This window comes from Podarcis gaigeae (assembly GCF_964106915.1).
Source record: "Podarcis gaigeae genome assembly, chromosome: 2".
NCBI lineage: Eukaryota > Metazoa > Chordata > Lepidosauria > Squamata > Lacertidae > Podarcis > Podarcis gaigeae.
Genome location: NC_139679.1, coordinates 109,884,260 through 109,904,173, shown reverse-complemented (window position 1 = coordinate 109,904,173; position 19,914 = coordinate 109,884,260). Strand labels below are relative to the sequence as shown.

The window sequence follows — 19,914 nt, the reverse complement described above, 5'->3', positions numbered from 1 at the left end:
TTAGATGCCTCCAAGAGTGGGATGAGAAGCGGGGAACAAACCTGGGAGTGGGGAGATGACAGTAAACGTGGCACAAGAAAGGAAGTCAGGAATCCTGCATTCTAGCACCATAGCTTCTTGCTTCGTTTTGTTCCAGTTGTTTAACATTTGGGAAGTTAACCCTGTATCATGCTGTAAGTCTTGGACATGTGTGTGTGAGGGTCTATGGATTGGGACTTGTGCCCTCAAAAGAAAAAAAGAGAAAGAGGTGAACAAAATCAAGGTATGAGGTGACTGCAACGTCTTTGTTAAGGAGTTCAAAGTCTGTAAACTGAGTTGCCCACTTTCAGCTTCAGTGGAAATTAGATGTTAGAAGATTCCAGCTCAAGGAATTACACAACCGGCCTTGCCATTCCCCTAGACCTGCTCATCTTTACTGGAATAATATTCCTTCTGTATGAAGATTGGTAGGTGAGAATTGGTACCATCCAAAACATTGTCGCAAAAACACGTGTATGTTCTTTTTTTGTGTGAACTTTGTTGTTGGCATACAAAAATGAATTTGGTGCGCGTCCATACATAAATCATTTTATATGTATGCCACCTTCCCACAATTTAAACCATGGTCCATGTGGCTTGAAACATGAGGAAAATACAGAACAAAAGTAGTCAGAAAATATAAATAAAATTGTCAAAAAATACACATCCAAACTGGACAATTTTCACATAAACCACAAGATCTAAAATAATGATACAAAAAACCACCACCAGCAACAGAAGCAATAGCAGCAACCCCCCAACACCCCTCACAAACAATAGATATATGACCTCTCTTATTGGACTTCTGTGAATGTTTGCTTGCTGACAGAGTCGTACCTTGGTTTTAGAACAGCTTAGTTCCTGAACGTTTTGGCTCCCGAACGTCGCAAAATGACTGTTCTGGTTTGCGAACTATTTTTGGAGGCGGAACATCTGACAGGGCTTCCATGGCTTTTAATTGGCTGCAGGAGCTTCATGCAGCCAATCAGAAGCAGCAATTTGGTTTTCGAACGTTTTGGAAGTCGAATGGACGTCCGAACAGATTCCGTTCGATTTCCAAGGTACAACTGTACATTTAAAATGTTCCTATGCTTTCAGGATCAGTGCTGGTTTTTGTGGGCTCCAGGTAGAGATGTGCATTGATCTCACTGTCATGGCTCCCTTTCCTCCCTCCCTCCCCACCAAATAAAATATTCTGTTGGATCAAGCCAATGGCCCATCTAGTCCAACATTCTGTTCTCATAGTGAGCAACCAGAAGCCTATGGGAAGCACACATGTAGGACCAGCGCACAACTGTTAAGTTGTGGGTGAACATATCAGACGATGCAGCGATTCTTCAAACAGCTCTTCTTTATTCACAGGCCAGAACTGAACTGAACTGAAGGGTTCAGCCAACCTGCTTATATAGATCTCAACTACAAAGCAACAGTAACAACTTTCTGTAACTATCCAATCACTGAACGTCACTTTCAGTTCCTTATTTGCACATGTGGACCTGAGTGAAAACTATCTACAGTATCCCCCTGCTGGCCCAGGGTGAGAACTTCAGTACATAGCAACAACAGTCCACGTGCAATTCCCAGTACTTACATGGAAGCTGTCCCTCTGATGCCAAGTTTTTTTTAACACACCTATAGTCCACTGATATCCAGAAGGGGATTGGGTGGACAGAAGGGTTTTCGCCTGTCTTCTCCCACACAATACGGTCGATATGCTGGGGTCTATTTATTTTATTTTATTTAAAAAGGGGGGGGGGGTTGTGTATGTCACTTTGGATCAGAGCCAAGGTGTAACTGTGCCTGGGTCACCTTTCTTTCAGCTTCTGCAATGCCTACTCTCCTCCAGGCATCCTTGGGCCTCTTCCTCTCCCTCTCCCTCCTGAATTCCAGCTCTGCCTCTGAAGATGACATAGTGGTGGTGACCAGCAGCGGCCCTATCAAAGGCAAGCGAGTCCCGGTTGGCTCTGCCTCCGTCACTTCCTACCTCGGTATCCCTTATGCTGAACCCCCCCTGGGGAAGCTGCGCTTCCAAAAGCCCCTTCCCCACCAGCCATGGAGCCATGTCTTGGAGGTCACCGACTTTGGAAAGGCTTGCTTCCAGACGACCGATTTTCAATGGCCTTTCAACAAAATGTGGGTTGCCAACGCGCCACATTCAGAGGACTGTCTCTTTCTCAATGTCTGGGTGCCTCACCCCCGGCCTTCTGCACCGGTTCCTGTCCTTGTCTGGATCCACGGCGGGGGATTTCTGGTTGGTGCCAGTTCCTTAGACTTGTACAACGGAGCACTTCTGGCTGCTACTGAGAACATCATTGTGGTTTCCATGAATTATCGGTTGGCATTCTTCGGCTTTCTGTTCCTCCCGCCCGAGGTCCCAGGAAACATGGGGCTGTGGGACCAACAGCTAGCTCTGAAGTGGGTGAAGGAGAACGCAGCTGTCTTTGGTGGGGACCCTCTTCAGCTGACCCTCTTTGGCCACAGTGCGGGAGCAGCCTCTGTGGGGTTTCACCTCCTCTCACCTGCAAGCCAACCCCTTTTTGCCCGCGCTGTGGTGCAGAGTGGAGCTCCCAATGCACCCTGGGCTTGGAAGGATCCTGAGCATTGCAAGTTGCGCTCCTTGAAAGCGAGTCAGCGGCTGGGCTGCGACGATCGGAATCACAGTGTGGCGCTGCGCTGCCTACAGGAGAAGGAAATGGATAGGGGAATGTTCCAACTTTTGATGCATCGATTCTACCCCACCACAGATGGGGACTTCCTTCTGGATGAGCCAAGGAAACTTCTGCAGAGTGGGCTCCTTCAGGCAAAACCATTGCTCATAGGCATCACCGGCGAGGATGGGTCTGTCTTTGCACTAAGCGGTCTCTCGGATCGCATAGAAGATGACAGAGCGTCAACTTGGGAGCAGCTCTTGAAGGAAACAATGACATTGTTCGAAATGTCTTTGGAAGAAGATGTTGCCAACACTGTAGCGCTGAAGTATGCTGAAGATGGCCATGGGCCAGAAAAGTACCACGGGGCCATGGTCCAACTGTGCAGAGATTATTACTTTTTGTGCCCATTGGCTGAAGCAGCTGAAAAGATGGCAGCAGGTGGGAGCCCTGTGTACACCTACTCCTTCAACCACCACATCTCTGGCTCCATTTGGCAGGAGTGGATGGGAGCAGCCCATGGAGTTGAGGTGCCTTACCTGTTTGGAACTCTGTCGTCGCTACAGAGGGTAAATCAAACAAACATGGAAGCTGACGCCCCTTTGAGCCTCAAGATGATGCGCTATTGGGCGGAGTTTGCTAGAAGCGGGTAAGGCATTCACAGCTCTTGTTCTAAAGCCTCAAACACAACTCATACAATCAACTTGACCCTGGATGTTCTAGACATAGTCTGATAGTCCTTGCTCTGGGCACTCTACATCCCAAGGTTCTACCTGAACCTCCCAAGGTCTTTCATTCATTTTCTCGGTATCTTTGACGAGGGCACTGCCACATCAAGTTTCAGTATAGAGGGGCAGGTTTTAGAGAAAAGCTCAAAGGCCTAACTCAGGGATGGAGAACTTGTGGCCCTTCAGATGTTGCTAGACTACAACTCTTATCATCCTTGACCATTGGCCATGCTGGCTGGGGCTGATGGGAGCTGGAGTTCCTGTCAACAAATAGCTGGACAGCTGGACAGTTTCCAGTCTCTGTCTTAAACAAAAGACATGTATCTTCCTTTGGTGTTTTTCCCCCTTCTTCTCACTGGCAAACTGCCTGTTAATTGGAAAAAGCCCCTAGCTCAATTCCAGGGACATAGGGGTCCAGTTATGTATAAGGAGCTTCCCAAATCATCTCTTTCACCCTCTTGGGGTCTTGAGACCTTCTGAAGAAGCAAATGCTATTAAAAATAATAATAGACAGGGATTTCCCCCCCCCTGCTCAGTCTGAACTGGCAACCTAGTCAGATGGGTGAGGTACAAAAATTATTATTATTAATAATAATAATAGCTGGCCTTGATATGTTTTAATGTGACTGATATGCACTTTTGATTTGTTTATCTGTTTTTTAAAAAACCCTACTGATACTTTAAAAAACAGCAACATGTTATATCATATTTTTATTACCACTGGCAATTTCAGGGCTATGGTGGGATGTGAGTTGAAATAACCAACTAACCTTTGCAAAAGATGGTTGAAGATGGAATGTCAGCTATTTTGGCTGACACGTTTGGCACTGATGAAATATGACCGTGATTTCTAGGCCATACGTTGATTACCATAGCAGGGTTCTCATTTGATGTGATTTTTTTTTTTTTGGTTGATGGAAGGAGAAAAGAAAGCCTCGGATTTAGCGAGGCAACGTATTTTGGATTTAGATTTCCAGGAACTGTTGCCAGTTCAACAAAAAGCACATAATCAAAGTGTTGGGGAATACTTACCTTGGCAAAAACGAATAGTGTTCCTTTTCCAGGTACATTAGGGCAATCAGAGGGATTTCTGTGGAGCAGGGCTAATGTCAGCGTGAACCACCAGCTGTAGTGTATTTCATATTGCACCGCTTAGTATTCCAGATAGATTTTTACTATCTGTAATCCAATTGATTTGCTTATGTATTGTTTTAATTCTATTAGAATTTAATCACTTTTTAAAAACTATATTTTATATGATATTGTATTTTATCTCTGTGTGCTTGTTTTTATTTGTGTAAGCCACGTTGGGTCCTGATCTGGGGAAAAGGTGGGATAGAAATAAAAATAATATAGTGGCCGAGACAGAATTCCAAAGCGCAGTGGATGGGGGAAAAATGGATTGGGCAGAAGAGGACCTCCTGGGAAGCTAGACTCACTGGATCGTATTTGATATAGCTGGCCTCCTATCTCTAATTCCATCTAATAAAAAGGAATGGGCCAAATCTCATAGGGTTGACTGCCAGCACAATTCCAAGCAATGAAAGCGGGGCCCTGAGGAATTGAGTCAAATGATAAATGATAGGGTTTGACTTTTTTTGTAGTGTGCTATTATCGCAGTGTAGACGTGCCATTTTTGTTTTTATAATGCTATGAGTGATTTTCTCTCTCTTTGTTTTGTGCTATTGATGGCCTTTGGCTTAAAAAGAAGATTTTGATCCCTGCGCCACATTTTATTTCTCACTGCCACCACCCAGGCCCTACCTGGGCCAATACTGAGTCCAGTCAGGTTAGAATTGGAACATAAACTTCTGTTTATTTATTGCAGTTTAACAAGTGTGTGGTTTCATAAATGGTATCGGTCAATTACAATCATAGGGTGCCTATCCAGACCTATAACTTCCACTACTGGCTCTCACTCACTAAACCACCTCTCAGATATTTACTTGTCTTCCTAGCTCCTAACTGTTCCTGACTCAGCTTATTTCACTGCACTAACTCAACCTACCCACAGACTCTATCCCAATTCACTCCCACTCCAACCAACCACCCAACTCCCAACGAACTCCCCTTTCGCCCCTCCCAGAGCTGCTTTTATAGTCCCTCTGACTCCACCCCCTGGGTTCTGATTGGGTAACTTGTTTAACTATTTCACCTCCAGCACTCTCATATGTTAATGTCACAATGGCCTTTGGCTTAAAAAGAAGATTTGGATCTGGACTGTGGTTTTTTTTTGTTTCCTCCACAGGAACCCCACTGGGTCCGTGCCCAATGAGGTGCAATGGCCGCTCTACAATGCCACAGAGGAGAACTTCTTCCACATCAGCGCAGGGCCACCTGAGATCAGGAAGCCGTCTCCTGCCCACCACTGCGATTTCCTGGCAGCTCATATATTCAACTCAACACTCTCAAGTAAGTCCAGGTCCTTTGGCTGAAGAAGTTTGGGCTCAGTTCAGCAACAGTTAGTACTGACTTAGGTCTTGTCACATTTATAGTGTTGTTGCAGTGGGGTCCCATGCCAGTTCCTCTTTGTAGCATTTTTTGGCAATATTTCCAGTGGACAACAAGGCACACAAGTTCTGCCCGCTCTGTCTATGTCAGAATCAACTTTCCTGCTAAGGTAGTGTTTCTCTCGCCTCTAGAGATGGGGGAGAAAGTTCACATTGAATGACGAGCCTTCCTAATTCTATTTTTTTTAAAAAACAATGTGAGAACCAAAACACAGCCACGCTTGAAAATTTGCACTTCTTTGAATTTTGTAATGCAGTTATCCAGCTTTTCCCATTAGTGGGATGTGTGCGTCTATTAGTGCAAATAAATTACAAAATTGCATTGTTTTGGGGGCAAATTGTATTGTAGAATTGCGTACATTAGGAGAAATCTGCATTACAATATTGATGAATTTCCATGAGGAATTTGTTTTTGGTGTTTTATTGTGTGTAGGGGGGCAATGCAAACTGGTGTGGGAATGTGGAGAAATGAACTGAGAATTGGAAAAAAGGAGAAACTGAAATTGACATATTCATCCATCCCTAGTCCATCTCTTCGGCCTTTTCTTTCATCTAGCTCTCTTTTTATGGCTCCTTTGGTGAAGGGCTTGCCAGTTCTTCTCTCTTCCCTAGAGTTATTGCCTTCTTTTGTATCAATGGCAGCCCTTCTCCCTAGTCACCTTGGCTTATGTCTGCTTCCTGCACTTCCTTTCACCGCCACCTCTCGCTATCTATTCCTCCACTCCCTCCTGCTTCTCCCTGGCTCCTTCCTGGTGACCTCTCGCTCTACCCCACCGGGATGCAACCATCTTGGTAAAGGTAAAAGTAAAGGTAAAGGGACCCCTCACCATTAGGTCCAGTTGCGGACGACTCTGGGGTTACGGCGCTCATTTTGCTTTACTGGCTGAGCGAGCCGGCATACAACTGTTGGTTTCTATTTCCTTCACTGTGCAGCGAAATGCTTGTCACGGGACATTGTTTTGCATTCCACAGTCAGAGTACTGTTGGGTTCCCACGGGAATGGGAGACTGGATGTGACGTTCACTGGTTTCCTGTTTTTCACTGTTTTCTCTCGGTGTTCTTTGTTTCCGAGAGGAGTTGCTTCTCTGCTCTCGCAGAGGCAAGATGCATGTTTGTGTTCTCTCAGCATAGAAGTGTAAATAAAAAATTAAGAATGTTGCACATACTGCTCATCCTTCCGCTGTGTGGACTACACTGTTTGGGCTCAAGATAGCGAGCCTGTGTCAGCTTCAGAGATGGGCCGAAGCTGGTCAAAACCTCACAACAACTTCTGGGTCATGTGGCCAGCATGACTAAGCTGCTTCAGGTGAACCAGAGCAGCGCACGGAAATGCCGTTTACCTTCCCGTCTTAGGTATAAAAAGGTAAAGGTACCCCTGACCTTTAGGTCCAGTCGCGGTCAACTCTGGGGTTGCGCCGCTCATCTCGCTTTACAGGCCGAGGGAGCCGGCATTTGTCTGCAGACAGCTTCTGGGTCATGTGGCCAGCACAACTAAGCTGCTTCTGGTGAAACCAGAGCAGCGCACGGAAACACCATTTTCCTTCCTGCCGGAGCAGTACCTATTTTACTACTTGCACTTGACATGCTTTTGAACTGCTAAGTGGGCAGGAGCTGGGACAGAACAATGGGAGCTCATCCCATCACGGGGATTTGAACCGCCAACCTTCTGATTGGCAAGCCCTAGGCTCTGTGGTTTAGACCACAGCGCCACCCGCGTCCCTGTCGTCTTAGGTATACCCCTTTTAAAATTATCAAAACTTGGGTAAGGAGGGAGCAGCAGAAGGAAAGGAATGAACCCCCCAACCTTTGGTTGAAAGTGATTGGCTGTCCATTGTGGATGCATTTCAGTTAAAAATGGAAGTTGAGTTGTACCCAGTCTCTTGCATGAAGGGTTGTTTGGCTCTCTGTGGAGAATCATTTTACCAATTGCTTTTTTTATTTTGCAGAAAAAGTCCAAGAAGACTCCTCTGAATCCATTTTGGAGGAAGATATGAAGAATAAGACCAGAACTTAACAAAAAAAAAAAAGGGCAGAATGCAAAAATAGCTTACATCAAGTGTGAATCAAATTGAGAGGGTGAAGACATGCCTAGAAACACTTCAGCAAAGCCCTCGCTTTGTAGGATTGGTGCCCATTTGCAAATATAATGGTTTGCTCTTCATTGTGAGATGATGTTGAATGAGAAATGGAACTTAATGCCGGGTTAGAACAAGATAAGCCATTGGGACCATCATTTTCGAATGCCACAACATTTTCCTCCACAACATCCACATGTTAATTATGAGGGGGGAAATGACATATCCAGCAGCTATGAATGATAGTGGCTTCTTTTCAATCACTTTTGCTTTATTCTGCAAGCAACAGGTTATCTGGCAGCCTGAATTCACTTCCTGAATTTTGCAAAGCCTCGTATATTGAGGAGCTGTGCCTTGGAGCTAAAGGACAATTAATTTCTCATTGTTACTATGTTACTATGTAACACCAGGGAAGGAAGGTAACTCCCACCCCGTGCTTTCCCTGCTTCCTTGCATAGCATGAGCACTGTGATCTGGGTGGAATTTGAATCTCTGGGTATCTGCAGAACGTACATAGAGCTGAAAGAGGAAGTTGGAAGAATGACACTCTTTCTCACTTCCTCTTTCATCTCTATGTGCTTTTCAAAGCTCAGATTAATTCTGCTGGATCCACTTAGATCCATTGTGTCTACATGACATAAGATTGGTAGTTCCACGAGGAGTTTCTCCATGCCTCAGAATTATTGCCATTCATGGTGTCTCCATGGCCAGAACAGGGACAGGGAAACATACATCTCTGTGAAATCAGGATGAGAGGCAAGCTGATGTAGACTGACGGAGTCCTGCTGTCATAGATGGTGCTTAGCATAGCATAGAAAGAAGACTCAGAGAGGCAGCGAGTATTTTCATAATGGCCGGGTAGCTCCTTCAAACCTCTCTCCTCCCCGGTCACTTTTATTATCCTTTGTCCTCACCAACCGCATGGTCATCTGGCAATGTCTCACGTTACATGCCTGGTCAAGGTTTGACACTCCCCTCTCCATATAAGGAAACACTGCCCAGAGGAAACACAACTCCATCTAAGGTCCTAATACATTGTAAAGCACAGAGTGCCGGTCAGCCGAGGTCAGGGGGCACCCTGTGGTATTTACAAGCCTCTGCCTTGGCTTTATGACTCCCACAGTAGACATCACGGGGGAATGGCTGATGCCAAGCGAAGTCTAGAACCATTTTGTCAGTGTTAGCATTGTTTTCCTGAAGATTTCTGGTCCGGATTAATTAATGTATAGGTTATTCAAGCACAAGTTCTGCCCATGTTGCGTTCTCACCTTGTGGTTGGTGGATCTTCTCTCCTGTTCTTTCCCTACCTTTTGATCTGTTCTCCTTTCCACACATCAATTCTGTTGGTCCTGGGAATGCTTATCAAATGCTCCTGAGGCAACTACTGAAATCTCCCAGAAGCCAGTTATTCTCACCCACCACTAGAACAGAACGCTCAGTTGCTCTGATGTCTATGAAGGGTGCTCAGTTTGCCAGAACAATCTGAGTTTATTTCAAAGTCAGGGCATGTATGGTACACATGCAGCTTCCAAATGATTGAACTGAAGAGAGCTGGGGGTGGCTCAGAAGTGCGGCTTCTCAAATGCCATTCCAAGGCTCTTCTCCTACATCAAGAACAAACCTCTCCGAGGTGCCTCAAATGAAACTGAGGTCACACAAAAGATTATGGATTGCTCTGGTTAAACCTTTGTGTACTTCTAGCTGACAGACTGCATTCGGCGCATGTGATGTGTAAATAAAAATTCTCTTCGAGGCACTGTTCTTATTTGTTTATTTACTGAGAAAGATTTCCTAAACCACTTAATCAAAGAGCTCTCTAAGTGGTGCACATAATAAAACTGTAGGTCAGTGTTTCCCAAACTCGGGTCTCCAGCTGTTTTTGGACTACAACTCCCACCATCCCTAGCTAGCAGAACCATTGAGCAGGGATGATGGGAACTGGAGTTCAAAAACAGCTGGAGACCCAAGTTTGGGAATCACTGCTGTAGAGAAAACACAGCCCAAATCCACAGGGCAATCATTAAAAGGGGGTCATTAAAACACACATTAGCCTCAGCAAAACTTAAAAAACCAGTGCAGGTATCTAAACTATATGTCTGAGCAGACTTGCAGTAATAGTAATAGTAGGAGTGATAATAATAATAATAATAATAATAATAATAATAAAAATAATAAAAATGCACTTTTATTGTTGTAATACACTGCTAAGATTCTAAGGGAAGAGCCATAGCTCAGTGGTGGAACATCTGTCTTGCATGTAAGGTAAAGGGACCTCTGACCATTAGGTCCAGTTGTGGCCGACTCTGGGGTTGCGGCGCCCATCTCGCTTTATTGGCCGAGGGAGCCGGCGGACAGTTTCTGGGTCATGTGGCCAGCATGACTAAGCCGCTTCTGGCAAACCACAGCAGCGCACAGAAACACCGTTTACCTTCCTGCTGGAGCGGTACCTATTTATCTACTTGCACTTTGACGTGCTTTCGAACTGCTAGGTTGGAAGGAGCAGGGACCGAGCATCGGGAGCTCACTCCGTCGCGGGGATTCAAACCACAGACCTTCTAATTGGCAAGTCCTAGGCTCTGTGGTTTAACCCACAGTGCCACCCGTGTCCCTTCGCCTTGCATGTAGAAGGTCCCAATCTCAACGCCCAGCATCTACAGACAGGGCTGGGAAAGGCTCCTTGCCTGAAACCTCAGAGAGCCACCACCAGGAAGTGTAGACAGCAGCTTACAAATATTCTGAAATAAATAAAAGGGTAAATAATGACTGCCTGTCCGCTTCTGGGATGGCCGTATCTCATGGCTAAGGACCAGCCTCCAAGTAGGGGTCACCACTGCAGCTTGATGGAAAGGAAGCATGGTATAATTCATTTTGCAGTAGGAGAAAACCGGGGTAGCCCCATGGGTCGGTATAGGCATAGACTTTGAAGATGCAGCTTCCTTTGTCTTAACCAGTGGCGTAGCATGCATTGCCAGCCCTCGGGGCTGCGCAGATGAGTGGGTGGGAGGGAAACAGACGGAGTACACATGCACATTCAGCTGCAGAGATAAGAAAAGAAGAGTCGTTCCATTGTCTGGAGAGGTCACTTCCTGGTTTGCATGGAGAAGCAGTTTTCAACGGAGCCCAGCAGTGGAATCATGCAACTGTATTGAGGCAGCACCAGGTATTGAAATTTTGTGACTTCCCAGTGGAGCCCCCTTCCCAGTGGAGCCCCCATGCTACACCACTGGTCTTAATGCGGTTGGCCTTAATGCACTCCTAGGGGCCTCTTCCTGTGGGTACACACACACAAGTATCCAGGAGAAGACTGAATCCCCAAAAGTCGAAGCAGCCATGCTAAGCCAGTAATGAATCCCTCCTCCACCCCTTGGCTAGGTACTAGGGTGGAGTCATCGTCCCTGCGTCTGGAGCACACATGTTAATTATTTCTTTTTTACTTTACTACCTTTATACCCTCCCTTTTCTTCACCACAGCGTCTTGCCTGCCAGAGATCTAGCCTGGAAGACCAGCATGACGAGGGGTTTCTCCTTCACAGCCTGTGCTCTGCTTTGCTTTGCCCTCTCAGGTATGTTCTAAATCGCAATCAGCAAACTCCCCACTCCCACCTGGATTGAATCAGACAGGCTGGGAAATAAAACAAGCCACGTCCCTCAACACTGGGACAGGGCTTAACTGGTTTCCAAGCACACCTGAAATCGGATTGACCCTGTCCCTATGCCCAGTCCCACAACACTTTCTGTCTCATTCCCCTAGTCTTGGTGCCTTCTGCACCATGGGTTCCATGATACCTTCTCTTTTGCCTAACACCTACCGATTGTAGGGTTGTAAGGTGAATGCTCTGGTTCCCCCTGTGTTATTGTCAGGCTGTTGCCCGTGACTCCCACTGCCGGTTGCCCTGGAACGTACAAAGACAAGGAATGTTCTTACCGTCTGCTTTTTATTCGGTATTTACACAGAGAGGCTACAGAACCCAGCCTCTTGGATAATGGCATTGTCCCGAGTGACTCCACCCTCTCCCCATCTCTCCCACTTCCTCATTCATCATCCCTATGGGTGCTGACAAGTGCCCTCTGCCTTTGAGCTCTTTGCTCACCTACTTTCAAGGCTCGCTGGCTTCTGGGAGATGGTAGGCCTGGAATGCTTTCTAGTGATAGCATGTCAGCCAGCTGCTCCAGCTCTGCCTCCTTCTCCTCTCCCATTATTTCCCAGCTCCCCCCCTCATCTGCCTCTGAGCTGTGACCTCCCGCAAACCCCTGTTGTGATTCTGAACTGTCTTCCTCTTCTCTGGAAGGGTCAGGCTGGGGAGGCGGTCTCCACCATTCCTCCTCTGCCCAGTCCCTGACGGTTATTTTGCCCTGGGAGCCATTTTGTGCCAAAGAGGATTCCACCAGCAGGGACAGGGCAGCAGCAACACATGCATCGTCCCCATCCTTGCCTTACATGCATCTAGTTGTACACACATAGATTCATTTTGTATGGGGTGTTCACATGGCACATTCAACAAATGTATGATCTGGTTAGTACCAGTACTAACACAAACATTTGAGCTGCACGCCCGTGCTGTTATTCACATGTAGCATTAGGCAAGGATGTGGACTATGCAGCTGTGTATGGAATAACTGAGCCATACAAATAAATAATCAAAATGTTAGCGGTAGGCCTCCCATCTAGAAGCCTACAACCCTACAATTGTCTTCAGTGAAAATCACAGACCCTCCAAGTGTCCCTATTTTTCCCGGATTTACAGAAGCCATCCCGTTTTCTGGTTTGTTTTCCTGCTTCTCCTTACGACGTCCCTATTTTCATTGGAGAAACGCTGGAGGGTATGGCGCAAGCCAAGGAGCTAAGTAACTATATAACCTCTAGAAGACATCTAAAGTCAGCCCTGTATAAGGAAAGTTTACTGTTTACTGTTTTATTATGTTTTTATATATGTTGGAAGCTGCCCACAGTGGCTGGGCAACCCAGTAAGATGCGCGGTGTATAAATACAACAACAGCAGCAGCAGCAGCAGCAGCAGCAACAACAACAACAGAATAGGACATCCCTATTTTCATTGGAGAAATGTTGGAGGGTAGGGGGTCATACTGTTTTGAATGCCATTTCCAACATTTTGCCATTGCAGCCTACAGCCTGAAGTGCCGCTACTGTATGAGGGATACCCCCGAATATGGCTGTGCTAACAAAGTAAACGTATGTTTCCCAAGACCTAACGAACAGTGTATTTCTATCACTTTCTATGAGGGTAAGTTGAACTCATGTCGGCTGGCTATGAGCAATGCTATACGCTTTTTCTGAACCGTTAGGGCGATTTCCATGCTTTTGTAGCTAAACATAGTATCTGTGTACAAAAGGGAGGAATTGGCAGACCTGGGGCAGGGCAAGGCGTGTCCTAAGTTTTGCAGACCAACAACAGCAAAACGACCTTGAGAATTCCCCCCACCGCCCACAAATGTAATAAATAATTTTTAAATAAATAAAGAGAAAAATCAAAGAAGGCTGGAAGGACAGAGCAGACTCAACAGGCACAGAATGTTTTGTTTGAAAAATAAAATGGGAAAAGCAGGTGGGAAAGAGAACGGAACGGCTGGAGAAGAAGGGAGAAAAAGATATGTAGATAGGAAAAAAAGAACAGAGAGAACTCTCCCTTAGTCTGGATAGGTCACACGTATTCCCTCCTGGGCAGCATTGAAAGCACATCTCTCCCCGCAAATAACCCTGGGAAATTTAGTATGCCCCTCACAGAGCTACAGTTCCCAACATCCTCAACTGCAGGACCTCAGAATCTTTGGGGAAATAATGTGCTTCAAATGTTTGCCGTGCACGCAGGCTGGATCAGTCCAGAAGAGCCACCAATAGTCCTCTCCTCTATAAATTTGCCTGATCCTCATTTAAAGCAGTGATGTGCAAGACAGTGGACTAGGGGCAGTAGCTTCCTAAATGTTCCCGGGGAATTGGTCTATTAAAGTATGAAAACCTGGTGCCTCCTTCCCAAAGCCTGGGAAGCTTCTCCCCAGATTAGGGGGGTGGTGTGGGGCGGTGGGATGCTCAGATGGGGTCCAAGAGTCCTCCTAACACCTTCTCAGGGGTGTATGAAAGGGGGGCGGAGGGGGCAGTTTGCCCCGGGTGCCACCCTGGGGTGTGTGTGCCAAGATGGCCCGCTGCCTCCCCCCAGCTGTAGAGTGGACGAGGGTGCATGCTCAGTCAGTATGGGCGCTGTATGTGGGGCGTCCATACGGGCTGCCACTCACACAGCGACAGTATGGGCTTCCTCGCGTGTGCAGTCCGTATGGTATGCTGTGTGTACATAGTCCATATGGGATGCATCTGTATGGATTGCCACTCACACGCGGCATCTGTATGGGCTGCCACTCGCATGGTGACTGTACGGGCTGCCACATGTGCGCAGTCCGTATGGACGTTGCGCATACGCCACTGGGCGGTTCATCCCGCCCCCTCAGCATCCCGCCCTGGGTGCCAGAGAGGGTTCCTTCATGAGGCAGAAGGCTCCAGCATCCTGTCAGAGGCCTAGCACTCCTTGCCAAACCCCTTAGGGAGAGAGGCGCAAAGCTTACGTTTGCAGCCTTAGAGAGAACCTGGTGAGCCAGTGTGGAGTAGTGGTTAAGAGCGGTGGACTCGTAATCTGGTGAACCGGGTTCGCGTCTCCGCTCCTCCACATGCAGCTGCTGGGTGACCTTGGGCCAGTCCCACTTCTCTGAAGTCTCTCAGCCTCACTCACCTCACAGGTGTTTGTTGTGGGGGAGGAAGGGAAAGGAGAATGTTGGCCGCTTTGAGACTCCTTCGGCTAGTGATAAAGCGGGATATCAAATCCAAACTCCTCTTCTTCTTCTTCTGTAATCTCATCTGTTCTTGCTTCTCTCCTTTTACTCACCTTCCCAATCTTTTTGCAGGTGAAAAAGTGAGGTACCGGTTGGAAGGCTGCACCAACAGTCACAGGGTCTGCATGCATAGCACGAGAGGCCAAAAAGGAACCTCTATAAAAACTGTTTGCTGCAAGCGTGATATGTGCAACCACTCGATGAGTTATCTCCACTAGTGCTTAAAGAAAACTCAGGCAAAATCTGAAGTGTGGGTTCCCTGGAAATGCAGCATCCTTAGATATTTTCAGCTGAAACAGCAGCATGCTCTGTGAAAGTGTGTGAGCATGCTCAGATTGAGAGTGGGGCTGAGATTGAGCTTTGCCAATGAACTTTGCCTATAAGCATTAAATTTCTCTTTCTTTTCCTTCTTGTCCCCATTTCTCCCTCTCTGTCGCACCCTGACAGATATTTATTAGAGTTGGACTTTGCAGATAGGCGTGGGAGATTTGTCAGTTTGGGTACTCAGCTTCTCACCACCCCAATCTTAAATTTAGTTCTCCACACTTCTGCAGTAATTTGCACATTTATTCACTTTTCACACCCTCCTTGAAGTCTATCAGCATTTTTGGTTGAACTGCTCCTGAATAACACACACCTTTGCATGCAGTTTTGCTTAATTGTATACATTTTGGAAAGAATTTACCCAAATATATTTCAACTTTGTATGTTATTTTCACTAATGTATTCATTTTTAACCACGCTTTCGCCTAATATATGCATTTTGGTAAACATGGTTTGGTGGGAGAACTGCACTGCAAAAATTGGGCAAGTCTGAATTTTGAAAGGTGGCCGTGCTTTGGCTCTCATATTGTTCCAGAAAATTCTGAGGCTTCTTTGGTGTCTCTGTGTTAAATTGGGCTTTCAGTGTATGGTGTGTCAGCACCCTCATGACTGGTGATAACGTTTAAAAAGCTCATACTTAACTTTTTACAGAATTGCAGCTATTTAGCGGAAGCAATTATTTTTCTTGCAGTAAACCATAGTTTAACTTTCTTAGTTTTTGTGGGATGTAATCCATTGAAACAGTCAAATACAACATTCCTTATTTCCCCAGAGTGGGCACAGGCAGGGGGAATGTTACTCCAGTCAGTGTAACTTCCTGTTTCACTGGTCTGGAGCATTCTCCCCTGCATGTAACCTGGGAGATGGGTGTGGCCCTGGCTGACTCCATAAAAGAGCCGAGTCATGCAGCCATTTTCTCTCTCTTGCTCTCCTCTCTTGCTGCCCTACTGCTCTGCTGCGGCCATTTTGTTCTCTTAATGTAATTTTGCTGTCTGCTGGCTCTCAGTCAGCAGCACCTGAGCTCAATCTCCATGTGAGATGAACTCACAGATTGTTATGTAACTATGAGGCAAAGCCTGCCTTTCAGGGATCAAATCGTGAACTGAAATGTGAGTAAACTTGTTACTTTTAAGGAAAGACACTTGTGTCTTTATTCTTTTAAGAGGGATAAAAGGGAACACCAGGAATAAGCCACCTGGGCAAGCCAGATTGTATTACTTAACTAAATTATTATTATTATTATTATTATTATTATTATTAAAGAGATTCAAACGAATCTGCAAACAAGCTTCCTGCTATATTGAGGGAAATCTGCTCTGTTACATCACTGACTAGTAGGACTGAAGTAAGGATAATACTGATTCAATATACCGTATTTTTCGCTCCATAGGACGCTCCTGACCAAAAGACACACAAAGTTTTTAGAGCAGGAAAACAAGAAAAAAAAAATCTGACTCAAATGTTGTACTAAGCTATTTAAAACAGCAAAGTGTGTGGCTCCTGTCCGCTTTGCTGCTTTAAAGCGAGCCACGGTATATAATGAAGAGAATGGGAAAAGGACAGACATTCCATTATAATGCAGCTGTTTTCATTATCACTAGGAAGTCAGTATTGGCAGCAGTCACAAAAACTAAAATTTGAGCATTTTACTATTATTAATCAAGAATATGAATAGTCATGGAGAGAAACCAGGGCTGTGCAAATGAGAAGTGCTTGGAGTATGGAGGAACAGCAAAGAGATCAAATGATTGTGCTCCAGTTCCTAAATCTCTGAAGTTTTCTCAAAACAGGCATGGTTCTTTTGAAAGGAAGATTCAAAATGGAGTGGCTGAGCAAAGAACAGAGGAGGAAAAGAGGGCAGATAAATGGCTTCCATTCAATACCAACACAATGTTTTTGGTTTAGTATAGGTGGACTGTACTTGTAAGAATTTGTATAATGAATTATAGATTTGGAGTGGAATATCAGTGCCTCTTCTCAGCAATAAAGATTAGCTGCTAGGAACATGGTCCACACACAAACACACAGGATGTCTGGTTATAGTTGTGCAGTTTAAACTGTTCCTGAGCCAGATGCCTGCTCAGTTTTAGCTGAGCTCACTATTACTGGTTTGTGGAGATGCTTTGCATGTATTTATGAGTATTTCTGCAAAACTGCTACTTGAAGAAATCCCCAAACTTAATATTTTTAAACTTCAAATGAAGCTCAGAATCCAGTTAGGCAATCCTCTGCAGTTGAATTAGGAGGCACTGAGAGACAGCAATTTGCTGCTCCCCACCCCCACCCCACCCCCACCAAGCATCCCAGGAGCGTGGGGCAAAGAGCACCCCAGGAGCACACAGCCTTCCCTCTGCTTGCAAACCTTGTCGGGGCTTTAGGGGAAAGCAAAGGCTGTAGGCAGAGCACCGTGGCTCCTCCCCCCACCCCCAAAGAGCACCCCAGCAGCACAGGGCAACAGCGATTTGGCTCCAGGGACCACACATTCGCTCCATAAGATGCACAGACTTCCCCCCTTACTTTTTAGGAGGGGAAAAGTGCGTCCTATGGAGCTAAAAATACGGTATCCTTTCCTACTGTCCTTAACATTCCCACAGTTTCTGGGGTGGGGGTGGGCCTAAAAATCAAGGAAGCTAAACAACGTTGCAGTGCAAGAGAAATAAAGTCTAAGATGCATCACATCAGAAATGAAACAGGATTATTTCACCACATCAGCATAAAGAAAGAGAAGTGTATGGAAAGCTTGCAAGACTTATTGCAGATACTTATGTTTAAATCCAGCCACTTTCTTGAATGAGATCAGAAACTGGGAAAGAAAAGGATGTTTAGAAAAAACCTCATTAATTACATAAATTGGGCAAGTTTTTAAATTTTGCCATGGCGGACAGAAAAATGGATAACATTGGTTTTGGCAGAAGACGAACTGCAGCAGAATAGAAACAGAGCTGCGGGTGATGCCTGCAGGGTATGATGGAAAACAGAGCCCTTCTTACATCCCTAGCTGCTAACACCACAGAGAGCTGCACAGCAGCCCCTGTTTCTAGTCTTCCTGAGAGCAGCATCACCGCTGCTTGTTGAGATGATGCTAGGATGTGCAAGAGCCAGTAGTAAGGATGCACCAGCAGAATCAATCACAGTGTGACCCAACCTTACCATCACCCTTGCACCATCCTGGTAAGGGGCGGTGATGTCATTCTTAGGAGGGCAGGGCACGGCACTGCCTAAACTGTTGGGAGATTCCATTCCACCTTTTGTTGCAGACATGGGATTGCTGCGTGTCACATGTCTGTTTACTTTCCAGCACAGTTTGCTGGGTCCTGTGAGCGGAACTTCCGCTCTGTGTATTGCTTTTGTTTTGAGTCTCTCTCCGGGAAGACGGCAAGGAGAGACGACATGTTTCTTTGTCCTGAGTATGTATCTACAGCTTCAAGCCTCTTCTGTTGTGCAGTTTACTCTGCTAAGTAAAGTGCTCAAGCTTGAGTTGCTGATTTACGTTGGAGCCAGAGGCCAATGAATCTCCACGGCAAAGGTTGAGAGGGAGACGATCTAGCTGGGGCCAAGCCATCTGGCCTATTGACCCCCAGATGCCGACATCGAGGTTATGCGCCCAGATCCGAGGCTTTACACTGGAGTAGGACTGCTGTTGGTTGCTGCAGTGTTCCGGGAAGGAATGAGGTATGTTGACCATTCAGTAGAACCAGCTGTTTTTCAAATTAATAAAGGGGGGACAAGACACTGTCTGCTTTCATAAGGTTTCCAAATGGTTTCTTTCTTGACCTCCCCTACAAAATGAGTGAACCATGTGTAATCATAGCTATGCTATTCTGTCTGGCACCAAGGGAAAGAGAAGGGGGGAGGCATTTGATTTATGCTCAACAAAGGATTTAACAGTGTTTCTATTATGCTCTCTCCCCTAGGCTGAGGTTAAGTGGACTTTATTTAATTATCTTTGGACTGGACCAGGAGTATGAAAGAGCAATTAAGAGTAATAAGTTGAACAGCTGCTAATTAAATTTGGCAAAAGCTTGCATTTGTGAAAAGGCTCCGCCTTTTTTAATTTTGTGCTGAGGAAGATCCCCAGAGTGGAATTTAATGAAAGTGAGTGGTCACCTCGTTGGGCCTTCACGCAAGCTGATGAACATGATCTCAAAGGAATTGAATGTGACTTTGCAAACATTGCAGAGAACTGAACAAAGGAGGATGGCAATTATCTATCTCAACACACCAGGTCTGGTCTGGGAAAACATTTATGAAGACTACACACGTGAAATGGATTTTATCTTTTTGAAAAGTAACAGAGGTACTGAGTAAGGGAATTAGAAAGGTCAGTTGTGAGAATGGGCTAACATCAAGTGTAGGATGAAGAGGAGATTAAAGAAGAATGAAGTAATGGGTATATGTTTGCAACAGGAGCGGGAAACCTAATTTTTAAAATAAATTGTATTAAATTTAAATAATTGGGACTGATTTGTATTAATTTGGAAAACCAATAAAACATAATATAAATAGATCAATATTTTCAATAACATGTTCTGTAATTTGCCCATTTCTTTCCCCATATATGTATATATATCTAGTTTCAAATCTAGCCAATACAATAAAAGCATGTAAGGAGGAACCATGCTCAACGATGCAACATTTCATCTGGCGGAATCATAAACATGTTTACTCAGAAGGAGATCTCACTATGTTCAGTGGAGTTTATTCTACAGTCGGTGTGGCTAGGGTTGCAGCACACTAAGAACCTTCATTGGAATTGTCTTCATTGCCGCAGCAG

General features: G+C 45.6%; 1 protein-coding gene and 1 long non-coding RNA gene across 2 annotated transcripts in view; both read left to right on the top strand.

Annotated features, from left to right (window-relative positions):
* LOC310839495 (uncharacterized protein) overlaps positions 1 to 9,731 on the top strand; it is a 30,956-nt gene extending 21,225 nt beyond the window's left edge. Inside the window, exons 4-7 of the mRNA XM_083728134.1 lie at positions 1,839 to 3,315; positions 5,643 to 5,806; positions 7,851 to 8,745; positions 9,103 to 9,731. Of these exons, the coding sequence (XP_083584260.1) occupies positions 1,839 to 3,315; positions 5,643 to 5,806; positions 7,851 to 7,918 (1,709 nt within the window). The 3' untranslated portion in view covers positions 7,919 to 8,745; positions 9,103 to 9,731. The remainder of the gene's footprint in view (positions 1 to 1,838; positions 3,316 to 5,642; positions 5,807 to 7,850; positions 8,746 to 9,102) is intronic.
* A 1,751-nt stretch (positions 9,732 to 11,482) lies between these two features.
* LOC310839837 lies at positions 11,483 to 15,046 on the top strand. The gene is made up of 3 exons (XR_014561682.1): positions 11,483 to 11,542; positions 13,103 to 13,222; positions 14,889 to 15,046. It is a non-coding gene; the product is annotated as an uncharacterized lncRNA (long non-coding RNA).
* Positions 15,047 to 19,914: the final 4,868 nt, after the last annotated feature.